Source organism: Pinus tabuliformis, chromosome X (genome assembly GCF_031772625.1).
Source record: "Pinus tabuliformis cultivar Carrire ecotype Pingquan chromosome X, CPIR1, whole genome shotgun sequence".
NCBI classification, from domain to species: Eukaryota; Viridiplantae; Streptophyta; class Pinopsida; order Pinales; family Pinaceae; genus Pinus; species Pinus tabuliformis.
Window position 1 is genome coordinate 513,418,449 of NC_142308.1, and position 16,880 is coordinate 513,435,328.

The 16,880-nt window shown below is 39.1% G+C and overlaps 1 protein-coding gene across 1 annotated transcript in view; it reads right to left on the reverse strand.

Annotated features, from left to right (window-relative positions):
* Positions 1-783: 783 nt before the first annotated feature.
* Positions 784-16,880, reverse strand: part of LOC149140933 (hydroxyproline-rich glycoprotein family protein) — a 121,658-nt gene continuing 105,561 nt past the window's right edge. Inside the window, exons 5-7 of the mRNA XM_089448871.1 lie at positions 1,812-1,886; positions 1,648-1,722; positions 784-1,472 (exon numbers count right to left, since the gene is read on the reverse strand). Of these exons, the coding sequence (XP_089304997.1) occupies positions 1,002-1,472; positions 1,648-1,722; positions 1,812-1,886 (621 nt within the window). The 3' untranslated portion in view covers positions 784-1,001. The remainder of the gene's footprint in view (positions 1,473-1,647; positions 1,723-1,811; positions 1,887-16,880) is intronic.

A 16,880-nucleotide genomic window follows, 5' to 3' on the forward strand; every position in this document is an offset into this window, starting at 1 on the left:
AATATCAATAACCATGATATTTCAGAACTTCATGTTTAAATTTAGTTAATAATTAACTAAATTTTAACATGAAGCTCTGAAATATGATGGTTACATATGAATCATCATTAATTTAATTTATATGATAATTTATAACTGACAAACACACACACACACACACATATATTATGGGGGTTTCAATAGCATTAGAAATATATATATATGACATTTCTCTTTAACATGTTTTATAATTTATTTATTTTTAATTTAATGTGATATACATAAAGCTTAGAAAAAGAGTTTATTTGAAGTATTTATACGGTTATTAACTAAATTTAAACATGAAATTATGAAATATCATGGTTATGAATATGCATTATGATTTTTTTCAAAAGAAATTGTTTGTAATTTTAGTGATAAAAATAAAAATTGCAATATACCAAATTGAATTGAGCCAACTTATTATGTTTATGTATTTACTTTTTATCATTTTTTTAAAATAAGCTGAAATTATGTGTTATTATTATTACTTTTCGATCCAATGTTTCACTACAATATCTCATCCAACACACCACGACATATCCCTCATATTGGAGCTATAGAGCACCTATTGGCGCAATAACAACTAGGGATACTGAAATTATAGGATAACTTTTCTTTTTATCCACTACAGAATATGTAATTAAATAATATATATAAATTAGACAAATTTGAGATTCAAATAAATATAACATTCAATTCAGCTGCACGCACACATACAACAGAGAAACTAACTAGAAGTGACGATGTGGCAATAAATCAAGATTCAACAAAAAATAATGCATTCCAATATTATTAAGTACTAGGAACAATATGTAGCCAAAAGTCATTGTACATCATCTTTGCACCTGCTACAAAAATTTCCAGCATGGTGCTAGACATTATGCAACAGTGCACACATTCCCAACCAATGAGATAAACTTTTCCCATAACATATGATTCACAGGTTTTTTTCAAAGAGATAGAGGTTAAGCAATGCAAGCTCACTGTTGTGGTGGCGGTGGGGGTCTTTGCATCATTTGTTGACCCATATTAGGCGGTGGCGGAGCTGGTTGCATTCCCTGTCCTTGAAGCTGTTGCATAGGAAAACCCTGCAAAGGTGGCGGTGGTGGACGTCCCATTTGTGGGCCTGGAGTAAAATTTGCCATTTGACCACCACCTATAGGTGGTGGTGGCATTGGTGGGCCTCCACTTCCTTGATGTTGCAATGACCCACCAGGAGGCATAGGTCGAGGTTGCCCATTCATTGATGATGGAGGTGGTGGTGGAGCACCCATCGGGGGCATAGGACCTCTTGGTGGAGGCAAAGGAGCCCCACTTGGAGGTGGTGCTCCTTGTGGTGGTGGTGGTGGAGGTGGTCTAGTAGGACCACCAGGAGCTGAAATACCAGTAGTGGTTGCTGGTGCAGCACCCTTGTTAGCTTCCATTGGTTTGACTTTGAAGTAAAGTTGCAGCTGCCAGGAAAACAATTTCAGTTCTAAATTTAAGAACACACATCTTTAAACAAATTTTAAATTGGTACAAGAAAAATATCTACATGTATCTACCGGGCACCCTATCAAGCAGTAATCCATAAACAAATGGGCAATATAAATAACATATCTGCAGAGTAAGGTTATAAGTAATAACCGTAAACATTTTCGTATCTGGATCCCAGTGGGAAAAGAACTTGGAGGTTGACTTGTCTATCTCTATACTAGGAACCTGCAAAAATAAAGGTTGAATATAGCTAAATTCCACAATCAGAGGAAAAAGCATTCACAGAGCTTAAACCATTTCTTAAAATCTTGTACCTTGAAAGAAATAATTTCATAGGGCTCTGCCGCAAACAGAAGAAACTGGTACCGTTTATCCCATGCTTGAACCCTCTAGAAACAAGAAAAAATGAACAGTTATGACTCAATTAACACAGTTTATGTCACGTTTCTTATGACAAATTCTACTAAAAAAAGCATGAATGTAGTGGCCTTGCTGACACACGTGACACAACAAACACCATCAAATAGTCCATCATGCCCTATTCTTGTAACCGAAACAAATGGAGGAATCTCATTTTTTGTAACTAAAAGAGAGATTGCACTGAAAAGCAGCTATTGAATAGAGATGAGAAATATCAGTGAGACCTCTTCTGGGATGGGAACTAAGAGATATCGGTGAGACTAAATGGTAAATTGTAAAATATTAATAGGAGGTTTGGACCAAAACCCACTTGTAAGGAAATTCTGTATAAGGGTTGGAAAGTGTCTGAACGCAGGATGTTAGAAAAGTAACATAATGGCGTGGACGTTGGAGTCCTCTTCAAGGCATAATATTGCTCATGCTAAATTTAAATCGGTAAATGTTCTAAACATTATTTAGATTCAGATTCAGTAATAAAATACATTGATTCATAAACAATAAATGAAACAGAAATAGTAAAATATTGATACATTGATTTAAATTCATCGTTCTGGTATCTGGTTAGTACCAAGAAAAATAGTAGATACTGAAGTCTGAAATAGTAAATTGAAATTACCCAAAGTTAAAAATAGTAAAAAGTAACAATTCAAAGACTCAGACTAAGGTCATCAGCATTTAGAGTCAAAACTCAAAAGTTAAAACTGAAAATTATCAATGGACAATGGACAGTGCAAATAAAATCAGCATCGGGGAGTGGATGTGAATAAAAGGTAAATTAAAGTGAGAGTGAAATAAAGTTTTTTATATGTTGTTTCATTTTTTATTTGCATTTTAATTTATTTTTTTAAGCTTTTATAGGTAAAAAAATTGGGGGAGCCACTCAAAAGCACCCATTTTCTTGGGGGACACCTAAAAGCACCAATTTTCTAGGTGAGGCACCCACAAGCCCCCATTTTCTGGGGGAGATGCCCAGAAGACCCCTTTTTCCTTGGGGGGTGGGCAAGGAATGCCCAAATGTCTGTCTTTTCTGGGTGGGACACCCAAAAGTCCCCCTTTTGTAGGAGGACACCCAGAACCACCCCCTTTTTGTGTGGGGGGAGTCGGGGACACCAAAAGCCCCCTTTTGGGGAAACACATCCCCCAAACCGATGAAATATTTTCCCTGCGTTTGCACACATTTTCCCCAAAAGGGGTACATGTAGAAACATTTCCACAGGCACCCCCACCCTAGGGGATGCATCCCCATGGAACACTGGATTTTAGTTACCATCTCTCACTGTTCACTGTTTGTCCCTCAAGTATGAGCATGACTATATATATCTACTCCCAGTGCTGCTGTTAATAATCAATAAATTACATAATGACACTGATGTTTTCGAGGTGCCCTCTTGAGCATATTTATTATCATATTTGACTGACCACCAAATCTGCTATTGAGTTTCTGCAACAAGATTATTTTCATGGTGAATCTATGTATGGAACCATCAGCTTAATGTGGCTCTAATAGGAATTCTCACGTGGATAAATTTAACCTGGTCTCCAGATTTTGCAAGAAATGAATTCGACCAGCAATCCACATTAACTATTGGAATGGAGTTTGCAGTAAACAGCATTAATGCTGACAGGAAAGTAAACAAGGCCCATATCTTGGGTAGTGCTAGATAAGAAAGAACTGTTGATCGATCCCTTCGAAATGTTGAAAGGTGATTCAAGAGTTTCATCACCACACCAAACGCAACCATTGAAGAACTATTCTCAATGACTGTGCTGATATGGAGTTTTCCCCGACCGAGCAACTAACTTCCTCATCATGAAAGCATTAAGCTTTGGAAGGGTATCTGTAGAGGATAGGATTAATGGCAGCAAAGAGAGTTTAGTCATTATTACAAGTTACAAAAAGTCTTGCACTTATCGCGATAATATCGCCAAAACCAACCTTGGCAATAATATCGAGAGTAATTATCACGATAATTTGTCCCTTTGAAATCATCGCAATAATTTCAATTTATTGCAATAATTTAAGTAATGCCTTGTCTCTGTTCAGTCTGTTCGTTTCACCTTATAACCAAATTTTTGGCCTTTTAACCCTCATTTTTGAAAAGTGAGTTGGGGGGATTGAGCTGTGAGGGTACTATTGTTGAAAAATGTAACTAGTGTCAGTCTTCATAAATTGTATTTGAGTCATGATGTAATTGTCAAAAGAAAGAAAAAGAGAAATGCTTTATTGTAAAAGAAAATTGACTTATTAAAGCATGGGTTCCATGCTTCGGTTATTGGTCCATAGGTCAAAAGCTTGAGTGCTCTACGGATTATGTCTTGGGTCAAAGTATAAGTCAATATATTCTAGACCCTTCTTGGGCTATTTAAGTCAAGAAAGAATTATTATTTTGGTCATATATATCCCTTCTCCATCAAGTCGGCCTCCAGCACATCAAAGACAACAAGTCGGCTTCAAACATATCATATTGGCCTCAAAAGAATAGACGCCAACCACTCTATATATAGCAAATGAAGTCGACATATTTGGCATCAATTTGATATGTAACTCGTTCTGCAATTGACATGTCAAGAAAGGGATGCGAAGTTTAAGGAAATAGAAGAAACAGTCAAGCGAAGGAATGAGAGAGAAACTCTAACAAAGAACAGTGGTTTCTGCCACCTGTGTAAAGGATCAATGACTAAGGTGCAGGAGCCGAAGTTTCAAAACATACTTTAGATATTGCAGGACCAAAATTGCAAGCTAAGCTTCAGAATTACAGAAAGGGCCGAGATGTTGAAGAACTGATGTTGACTATGAAAATTTGACTACAGTTTAACTTGGTTATGGAAGGTTGACTTGATGGAGTGAAGGAGGTCATTTGTTTTGGTCTTGAGTCTTGGTTGTCTCAATTTTATCTGAATCAACTAGTAGAAGAGTTTGACTCAATGTTGCATTAATCGTTATCGGGATAATATCAGCGCGAGGAAAAAATCGTAATTATCGGGAAATAATCGGATAAAATCGGGAAAAAATCGTTTGGTACAAAAATATTCATTTTTTTTTAATATCTAAACCATCTACAACGTAAAATAAATACATTGACACATAAATATGATAAAAGAACTATTATATAAGATGTTTAATATCATTTCTAGTGCTAAAATCACACATAACATTGCATCATGTCCTAAATAGTAAGTCCTGACTCCTGAGTCCCAACTCAGCCTCAAAATATCAACAAAAAATATAATAATGTATCTCATCATGTCATAATGTTATATACAATGAAATGAAGAAAATAACTAAAGTCTAATCCTATTGATTTCCTCTGCCCCTCTTGCGAGAAAATGCCACAGCTTTCCCTTTCCCTCTAGATGTAGATGCTGGTGCTGGTGGAGTTGGCAGTGGAGTCTGCAGTGCTCTAGAAGCTGAAGAACTAGAATTAGGAGCTATAGGAGGTAGACCATGTCCTTTATTGGTGGCAGGGGTAGCCCAGGCAGGTGGTGTCACCTGCAAACATTACAATCTCCCAATCCTGAAATCCTGAAAAACTGATAAGTCTGCTGGATTTTGAATGAAATCTAAAATTCTACTTTCTCCATATGAAATCCAATGAAGCCGGAACCACACTCAAACATCCTGAGTCATTTCATGGTAATGTTAAAAATTTAAGTAAAAGGGTGTCACTTTTACTTTAAGAATTTAACATTACCATGAATAGCATATCAATACTAGGGCCTAGACTTGATCATTAAGCTGCCCCACTCAAAAATTATTTGTTTCTTTCAACAAAAATTGCATTTCGAACATTTAGCATCCCTTATAAAACTACGTTGCCCCGACCCTTGGCGATAAATTGGGAAAAAATCGCAATTTTTTTCGAAATTATTGGGTATAAAAAAATCCGCAATTATTACTCATGATAATATCGGCTTTGGGAAAAAATCACGATAAAACGATAATATCGCGATATTATCGCAATTTTCACAACACTGGTTTGACCGGGTTTTCCCCTTCATATGAGTTTTGCCCTAGTTGAGTGCCTATATCTGGTGTTCATTGTGTATGACTTCATGTTTTTGGCATTTATTTGATGATGAGAACACTAATATAATCAACATAAGACAAATATAATATCACAAGTAAATGTCAAGTGAGAGAAATCAAGCATAAATGCTTCCCTAATGGATTTCTCAACAACTATAACTATTTTCCATCAAACAAAGGGAGGGAAATTTATTGTTTTCATTTCCCATTAAACATCTCATGAGATACATACCTGAGTAGTTAACGGTAATATTTACATTCTCCTTTAGCTTTCATTTCCTTAAATTTTTGACATTCCCATTAATTGTTTCAGGAGTTTAAGCGTGGTTCCAACCACATTGGAATTCATATGGAGGAAGTAGAATTTTAGATCCCATTCAAAATTCAGCAGACTTAATAGTTTTCAGGATTTCAGGATTGGCAAGATTGAAACATTTCTAATGGATTTTGTGACGTATGATGGTATGGAACCAGGCCCGAGAGCACTAAGCGCTCTACGGTGGCATTGACTGCTGAACTCCTACATCATGACCCTAGTACAAATGTACACTTTACTCAAGCAAAATCATTGATTAGGCAAGCTAAGTTTTTTCTCTCATTTTAATGCTTAGAGAGTGATCTTGATGAGGACGATCCCAATATAGGCGATGATTTTAATGTTATGTATGTGGTAACATGATTTTTTTGGACTCTAGACGCCGTTTAGACCCTCTCAAAGATCTATTTTGATTCAAACATGGACTAATCTCGGCGCTATTTTGGTTATATGCACCTGTACTTGCTATACAAATGAGAAACTTTCAATATTTGTGTATGATAATTTGAATTCATATGGATGCACATGAATTATATGTTCTTTTCAAATTTTGAATATTTTTAAGTATTTTTTGGTTGAACAATCTTTTGGTTCGATTCTGATGACATTGTTGAGGATGTTGTGACCATTTTCCATCAAGCAAACAAGGGGAGATCCGTTGTTTTAATTGCCATGATTTATCTTATGAGATACATTTTTTTTTTACATGATTTTGTATCATTCTGTCAGATCTTATTACTCTGGACAAATATCATATTTCAGTGTCGATATCTGATGTACCACTTGACATGTTATATATCACTTTTATTTTCATATTTATGTAGCAATGTACCTGTTTGATGTTGATGTTGATGTTGCTTCAGAAATGAAAATTTGAAAAAACAATTATTATTTTTGTATTTTTTTAAATTTACTGATAAATTCCAATATTTCCCCCAATATTGCCAATAATATAAATTTCAAACCCTAATGATAAATTGTTCATAACAATAAATGTAACATTAGTTACAAATCATATTTAAATTTGAACAGGGATTAGATTAGAAATTTTTGTTGGACGTTTTTTGTCAACACATTGCAACTCATCAAGTTGAACATCTACTATTGTTGCTATATGTTGTGAATTCCCCTTCCCCTTCATCTCTGGACATTGTGATGCATAATGCCCATTCTTCTGGTTACTAAAGCACTTGATCTTGCTCAGGTCCTTCTTCTTCCTTAGCTAAGAAGTTACCCCCACAATGTTACCTTTGGAACGCTTTCCTTTGTCATTCTTGGTCATACTAGCCAAGGCCAAGCTCCCCTCTTCATCTTCTTGCTTGCTGGCCTTGGATTCCTCCTGGGTTTCTTACTAGATACACTCATCCCAAAGCCTTTCCCAGTTGGGAAGGTGTTCCTGAGGACAGATTCCTTTGACAAATGATCCCCATGACTTGGGAAGACCATTCAATGCCACATTTACGAGCTCTATGTCCTCCACTTTCTCCCCAATGGTTGCAAGGTGATCTTGTGTTTGTGTTATCGGTTATCCTCATGAAGTAACTGGTAACATTATCAAATTTAGACATATATATGGATCTGAGCTTAATTCTCAAGATCATCTTTCTATTCATGTTGTTTCTTTGGAACGATACACTAGAGCTTTGTACATCTCGCTGGTTGTCTTCTTCTCTGCCAAGTGAGGAATCAAGTGACCCTTCACGCCATCCATGATGACATGTAAGCTCTAATGTCCTTTTCGTGGGCTACCAATTGTGTTGGATATGTTGACGATTGATCTCCTAATCCACAATCTCCCAAAGGTCATTCTCCTTCAGTAGCACGGTAACCCTTGGCTTCCAAGGCAGTAAATTTGATCCTCCATGCAACCAGTCCTTGAATCTCAAACTGGTTGCTACCATCTCTAGATCTAATAATTAGCCTTGTGCTAAGTCCTTCTAGCACCCACAAGAATAAAAGATTGTTGGTCTATATATTTGCAAAGATCTTATGTGGATTTGTGTCTCAGTCCTTTGAGAATTAAGACACCCACAAAAATAATTTGTTGACAGCCCCCTAACTAGTACAGTCCCCCTTTCTCCCTCTAAAAGTTGACCTCCACCAATTACGCAAGAAAATCTTGCAAGCTCTGTTGGAGCAATTGTGACTGCTCGGAACTTTTCTTACACAATAGCTCAACCTCACATGTACCTGATCCATGCGCAGTTCTGCTTTGTTGAAATATGTAACTAGGTTCGGTCTTCATAATGACGTGTAATCATGATTTTATGTAAAGAGAAAAATTAAGTTATTATTGTCATTCTTGAGGCATGGGTTTCATATTCAAGGCTATTTGATTTATAGGTCATGCACCCATTGAGTGCTTCTAGGGCTTGTCTTTGAGTTAACAAATCATAAGAGTCATTGTCATGTACGGAAGACCCTTTTGGGCATGTTGCATATTATAAAGAAATTTATTTGAGTCATAAAAGACCCTCCAAGACAAGTTCATGACATCGAAAGGAGGAGCCCTACAAGCAGTTGATAGTATCATTATCTCCACCAAAGAGTAGAGAGTTGTTGTTGAAAAGAAGTCCCTAGTTAAGAGGGAACCTGGACAAGTCCCTAGTTAAGAGGGAACATGGACAAGTCCTTGGTTAAGAGGGAGCTTGCACAAGTCCTTGGTTAAGAGGGAGCTAGACTATATTCCTGTAGGAATGAATATATCCTCCCCAGTTGAGAGGGAGAGATAGACACATCATTCTTGCCTTCATGTTATGAAGAAACAATGGAGGATTGGGTAAGCATCAAAGATTGATTTTGATACTCTTTAAGGATGTGATAAGGCATCCAATAGGCAAGAGTAGTCGAAGAGGAAATTTCTTGAGGATGTATTATTCCAAGACAGGAATTGCCCTAAAAGGACATACCCTTTGAACTCCCAGGTAGGGTATGTGCCTTAAGAGACAATGATGATGTTGTCTATCAGTCATTGGTCTCACCAGCAATGTGCTCTAATCTTTTGGAGAGATAGAGTTGTTAGTCAAGGCCTTGCTATGTGACAATGTTGGTTGGTATGATGAGATGCTCTGGTATAAGCTGATAAGATAGCTTGTCAAATGGCTTACCAATCTGACTCTTCTTATGAGAATTCTTCAGTTTGAGAATGTCCAAGTACCATGTATGGATTATGAATACCTCCCTTGTTAAGAGGGAGTGTTGAAATATGTAACTAGGTTCAATGTTCATAATGACATATGTAATCATGATTTTATGTAAAGAGAAAAATAAAATTATTATTGTCATTCTTGAGGCATGGATTTCATGCTCAAGTTTATTTGATTTATAGGTCAAGCACCCATTGAGCGCTTCTAGGGCTTGTCTTTGAGTTAACAAGTCATAAGAGTCACTGTCATTTATGGAAGACCCTTTTCGGCATGTTTCATATTGTAAAGAAAATTATTCGAGTCATAAAAGACCCTCCAAGACAAGTCAAACATGCTACAACAAGTCAACCTTCAAGGGAGATCAAGTCAGCTCTCATAGTGACAAATCGGCCTATTGGAAGGACTGTTCGACCACCTTAAGAAGCCTATTTATAAGGCAGACCTCGGCCTTATTTGGAGGGGAGAGATCAATCAAGAGAAGTTTGATAAAAGCACAAGAAGACAAGAAATAGCTAGCGAGGAAGAGGTGAGACAAAAGGAAGGAAGAACGAAGGTTTAGAAGTTTGATTTGGAACAAAATCTCTCACACGTATGATTGCAACAAGGTTTTTCTGAAGTGCATAATTGCAGACCTCAAAAGGAGCCGAATTTAGCATTCAAAAGATAATAAGAGTAAGCAGAATTCACAAGGAGAGAGATCCAAAGCAAGCGAAGGAAAGAAGCCTCATAAATCTGCTCTAAACTACCCACACGTGCGGCGTTGCCGAAACTGAAGAAGGACGAGAATTACAAGTCAAAATTGCAGTCAAGTTGTAGGTTCGAAAATCTTGGTTAAAGGAGAATCAAAAGCTACTACAAACTTGGGTTGACTTTGTGAAAAGGAAGTGCTTCAAGGAGAAGTTTGACTTTGTCTTCGAGGGATCTTTGTCAAGGGTCATTGGTCTTGGAATTTCTCATTTGAAGTTCTATAAGAAGAGAAGAGTTCTTGTGGGATTTCCTCTCAAAAGGAGAGGTTTTGGCCCTGCTTGATAGCCTATATCTTGTGTTCTCTTGTCTCATTGTTCTTTATTGTTTGGTAGTTGTTTGATGATAAGAACACTAATTATAAACAAGTGAAAGAAGAAGCTAATCAATTAAGTAAAAATACATCACAAGTAGTTATCAAAGTAAGAGAAATCACCTAATCTAGCTGCCCCTAGATTTCTCAACATGGAATCAGAGCTAAGGTGACTACAAGGAAAGGCAGCTTGAAGAAGATCATCCAATTGAATAAGGACATAAAAGGGCTAAGCAAACTAAGGACCATCCATATGTTGAATTTTGTAGCTTGGGAGGTACTCCAAGCTTTGAGGATTGAGGGATTGGAGGAAGGAGCTCCACAAGTGGCCTTGTGGGCTTGAAACCCAAGCTTGGGGTTTTGCACCCATCAATGTTGGGGACAAATTTATGGAGAGACTTCGACATCTGATGGATGAGGACGATAGTACTCGTCAAGACGAATCTGACACATCGAAGATCATCTTATTCCGAGTTGTAGAAATAAAGTTATGAATTTTTTAAAGTTATGTGTGGGCATGGTGGCACAAAGTTTAGGTTGGCTTAGCTATTAGGAGGCCTAATGACAATTGTCAAGCCCACATGTGTGATTTTATGGAGCCCTTGTGTTTAGTACGAATACAAGGTGAGTGTGAGGCATAATAGACATCCAAGAGAGCAATACAAAGAAAGTGAAGAGCTCGTTCAAGAGGAGGGTTCTTTGTTTTGGATCACAGGTGAGGAGCAGCCAAGCGAAGAAGGAGAAGGCCACGTCTAGGCTTCTCCATGACTGTTTTGGATGGCTTCTTTACCTTGCAGGAAGGCTGAGTCAGAGGAGCGGATTTCTGGTTTTGTTTAGGTGTGTTTTTGGGTAGACAAACCTTGGGAGAAGCAGCGGCAGCACGTAGAAGATTGTTGTGGGTAGGCCACAGGCCTTACCAACCTAGAACAAGGGTACGTAAGGTTGTTTTGGGGCTAGTTTGTGCCCTAAACATCAGCGAAGGAGCAGAGGAGACTTGCAAGGGAGGACCGTAAAAGAATGTCGAATCAATTAATTCAGAGTGAGCAAGAAGCTCAATGATAATACATAGATATTTACAATAATAGAAACATCAAGTTTCTATGTAGAATATGGAAACACTCAGTTTCATCTAAGAAACTGCTTAAACGAATAAAAATAGCAACAGCTAAAAGAATGAGTATTAAATACTAAATAGGAATAGGAATATTCTAATACCCTCCCTTAATACTCAATCTATTTACAACACCAATAGACCCTCTGAATTTTACAAATTTATCAGGACCAAGAGGCTTGGTGAAGATGTCGGCGGGCTGCTCTGTTGTGGGAACATGTTGCAACTGAATTGAGCCGTCTTCAACAAGCTGGCGAATGTAGTGGCAATGAGTTTCCAAATGCTTTGTTCTTTCATGAAAGACTGGATTTTTGGCAAGTTTGAGAACTCCCTGATTATCACAAAACAAAGAGGTAGGCCCGGTCTGGGAAACATGCATATCTGCAAGCATACGTCGAAGCCAAACTGCCTCACAGGATGCCTTAACTGCTCCCCGATACTCTGCTTCTATTGAGGAGAGAGCCACTGCCTATTGCTTCTTACTAGTCCAAGTAACAGCACCAGATCCTAGACTAAACACATACCCAGCTGTAGATTTACGGTCATCAACCGAACCGGCCCAGTCAGAGTCAGTGTAACCACTGAGAATAGGATTGGAATTGCAAGTATATAAGAGGCCATAATCAGAAGTACCACGCACATATCGTAGCACACACTTTGCTGCTATCCAATGATCAGCTTTAGGAGCTGACATAAAGCGGGAGATATAGCTTACTGCAAAACTGATGTCAGGTCTGGTGGCAGTAAGATAGATGAGACTGCCCACTAGTTGCCTGAATAAAGTTTCATCCACAAGGGGAGAGGAGGACTGCGATGAAAGTTTGAGCCCTGGTTCCATAGGAGTCGTGGCTGGTTTGCAATCCTGCATTCTGAACCTGTCCACAAGATTTTTTGCATACTTGGACTGAGAGAGAAAAATATGATTTTCAGTCTGCCAAACTTCAACCCCCAGAGAGTAATGAAGAAGTCCCAAGTCTGTCATCTCAAAAGTTCTGCATAAATCTTGTTTGATCCCATGGATCAAATGTGCAGAGCTGCCAGTAATGATAAGGTCATCCACATAGACAACCACAAGCAAGATATCATCAGCAGTATGCTTGATATACAGGTTTGCATCAGATGGGCTCCGCTGAAAACCCTGATCTGTCAGGTACTGATCAATTTTCATGTACCAAGCCCGAGGAGCTTGCTTCAAGCCATAAATGGCTTTAGCTAATCGACACACTTTCTGTTCTTGACCAGCAACCTTGAATCCTGAAGGCTGCGTCATGTAGACTTCTTCTTGGAGATCACCATTTAGGAAAGCACTCTTTACATCCATCTGATGAACTTTCCAATTGAACTGAGCTGCTAGGGCAAGGACAAGCCTTATGGTACTCATCTTGGCTGTAGGAACAAAAGTCTCTTCATAGTCGATGCCTTCCTTCTGTGAGAACCCTCGAGCCACAAGACGAGCTTTATACTTGTCTATGGTTCCATCAGCTTTGTATTTCACTTTATACACCCATTTGCAGCCTATGGGCTTTTTCCCTGCAGGAAGATCAGAAAGTGTCCATGTGTGATTCTTCTGAAGACTCTGAAATTCGGCTTCCATAGCGTGTTCCCACTCAGATGTACCCTTAGCCTCTGAATAGGTTTGAGGCTCAAAAATACTGTGAAGGTTAGCCATAAGAGCAAAATTCACTGTAGATTGTTGTTTGTTCTTATGTCTAGAAGTTCTACCTTCAAGAAGCTCATCATCACGGAGATCACCAATGGTTTTGGCCCACCATTTAGGCCGAAGAGTAGAGGAACCAATATCAGGAGGAGATGAAGAAGACTCAATAGGAGCAGCAAGAGGAGGGTTATTTTCTGGAGGAAGCTCAGATAGAGTATTATCAAATACTGATGCTACATCATCCCTCCCATCAGGTGGACCGACCGGAAGAAGAACACTGTGAGGCTGATCCTCAGAACACTGCTTAGAAGAAGAAGACTGAAAAAATCCTCTGTCTTCATCAAATACTACATCCCGACTGAAGCTAAGACGACCGGTGGCTATATCTATCAGCCTATAGGCCTTGTGATGATCACTGTAACCTGTCATCATGAGTTTCTGGCTTTTGGAATCCAACTTAGAGCGCTTAGCAGGTGGAATCCAAACATATGCAACTGAGCCAAATACTTTGAGGTCACTGATCTTAGGCTTATGGCCAGACCAAACCTCTTCAGGAGTCTTCCCTTTAACAGCCTGAGTAGGTGATCGGTTAAGAAGATAAACAGCAGTAAATACTGCTTCAGCCCAGAATTTGTTTGGAACACTCCTGTGTTGTAACATGGAATGAGCCATTTCAACAACCGTGCGGTTGCGACGCTCGACAACACTGTTCTGCTGAGGAGTGTAAGGTGTGGTTAATTGACGTTTGATGCCATGAATATCACAGAAGTTGGCAAAAGCTGAGGAACAAAATTCACCCCCATTGTCGGTCCTAAGGGTCATGATGTTACAACCAGATTCTTTTTCAACTAAGGTTTTAAACTTCTGAAAGGTACTAAGAGCATCAGATTTATTTTTTAGAAAATACACCCACATCTTTCTACTGAAATCATCTACAATAAGTAAAAAATATTTGCAAGCAGTGATAGAAGCTGTATTCATAGGACCACAAATATCATCATGAAGTAACTGAAGTACCTTAGATGCGCGCCAAGATTCTCCATCTTTGAATGAAGACCGATGTTGCTTTCCCGCTTGACAGGCGCTGTATACCCCCAACTGCTGAGTCTGAATATCAGGTAATCCTGACACAAGTCCCTCCCGAGAGAGCTGAGAGAGATACTGCATATTTAGATGCCCATATCGTTGATGCCATAGAGTGCTGATGGGAGAGACACGTGCTGCTAGAGCCACTTCTGGAGAGTCACCGGTGTCAAGTAGCCTGTATAGACCATGGTCCTCTAGGCCAACAGCAACTGTTAGACTAGTCTCCCTGTCAATAATGGAGCACTTGTGTGCACTGAACACAACATCAAGTTGAGGAGAATTCCTCATAATCTGGCTGACAGATAGCAGATTAATTTCCATACCAGGAACATAGTATACATTCAGAAATATGAGTGTGCGCCCACCAGACTGAATTTGAACTGTACCTCTGCCAGCTACTGTGTACTTTTCACCTCCGCCAAATACCACGGAATCACTGAAAGGTGAGAAGTCAATAAACCAGTCACGCCTGTGAGAGAAATGGCATGATGCACTAGAATCAATGTACCATGCAGAGGAAGGAACATGATCTGAAGACCTTTTAGCCATAAAGGCGTAAAAGGCAGAATCTGTCTGCTCGGAATGTTCTACAACATTTGCTGTCTGATGTGGCCCTCCCTGTTTCTTCTGTTCAGAAGCAATCCTCTGTCGGCAATCTTTCTTCATGTGACCGAACCTGTGACAGTAATTACACTGCACACTTTTCTTCCTAGCAGGATCAAAAGACTGAGAAGAGCCTTTCTGCTGAAAGGACTGAGAGGACTGATATTTTGCAGCAAATGCATTTTCCGAGGACACTGATGAAGCACCATTACCAAACTGTTGTTTCCACCGATCCTGCTGCAGAAGTTTGGTACATAACTCTGGAAACTTCAGATCAACATTTGTGGTGGTAATGTTGAGTGTTTCTATGAAGTGTTCATAAGATTTCGGTAGACTTTTCAAAGTAATGACTACCATATCTTCTTCCTCCATGGTCCGACCAATGGCTTCGAGCTGATCTCGAATGTCTTTAATTTTGTTGAGATGTTCCTGTAAAGACATATGTTCGTCCATCATGATAGAGAACAACTGATTTTTGAGAAAAAAGGCTCTGCTTTTGTCAGATGTCTCGTGCAGTTCTTTCAACTGTTGCCAAATTTCGGCAGCTGTCTTGCCAGAAGGAATCTGTGGTAATTGATCATCAGCGACAGAGAGCTTGAGAAGCATAACAGCCTCTCGATTTCGATCATCAAATTTATCTTGATCGGTACCCGCTGTACCGGGACGAAGCTCTTTGCCCAAAATGAGCTGATCAAGACACCTATATTCAAAAATGGTCAACATTCTTTGTTTCCAAATGTTATAGTTGCTGCCATTAAAGCGTTGATTTCCTTCTAACATCAGATTGGTGAGCGTGGCCATTTTCCCAAAGACAATACAGAAGTCTGACACACAAAAAAAACGTAGTTGCCTGCTTATCCTGGTGCAAATCAAAACAGACTTTGTTCTGCTAGACAGGTTTTTAAAAAAATATACCCAGCAAAAATATATCTCCACAGTCTAGAAAAGGTAGCAATAGAGTAGGTTCCACTGCTGTAGCTGTACCCTTCTTTCAGGTGATGCCTTTTCAAATGAAGGAGCCGCAAATAAATTCCAAGAAAATATCAAGATGACTGAATGAGACTGACACAGAACCTTAACAAATTCTGCCTTTAAAGAAATAGGCTTGAACAATGCACAAAAATTAACTCACGTCTTTGCTAGATAAGAGTTTAGACAGTCCTGAATTTTTCACAAAAAAGCTGTCTCAGGCTCGAATTCTCCACATTCTGTTCTAGGAAAGAATATGTGCAAATGTCAATCAACACCATGCCTCAGATCTGTATCAGTGCACCAGACCAAAACCATGACAAGAGGTCGCATGCATCTTTATAAAATTAACGCTGATTTGAAGGGAAAAAAAAAATACGTAGACTGAAAAAGTGAAACCACGTGAGCCGTCCACGATTGTATTTGCTGTCATATCAACGAAAATACTCGGTGAATGTTCGAGTCTTTCGGTCGGAGAATGTCGTCACGTGAGCCGTCGTTTTGATAAACCCACGTTGCCGTCGTTTTGTGGTTCCACTGTCGGAGAATGCCGTCGTCTCAAATTTTCACGTCTCTGCTACCAACTGTCGGAGAATGTCGTCGTCTCAAATTTTGACGTCTCTGCTACGATTGACCAATAGAAAATACGAGGGCCACAATGAGACCAGTGTCTGGAGCACGTCACTGAGAGGCAAACAGCCCCCCCAACCCAGCGACACAAGGCTTCAAACGACAAATAGACTGTTGCTCATAACACTACGATCCAGCGCCTGGGGTTCCGGGTTGTGATGCAAACTGGTGATGCTGCGTCGGAAATGTGAGGAAGATGCAGTTCAACAGTAAAAACAAATATGGCGGAGTCAGCCAGCCAGAGAACGAATCCCGCGCCCACGAGACGGTCACCACCACAAAGTGCTGTAGCGATTATCCAAACAGAATCGGTATACCAGCAAGGGAATTTTGTTCTAAACCAGATCCAAGAGTTTCTTCA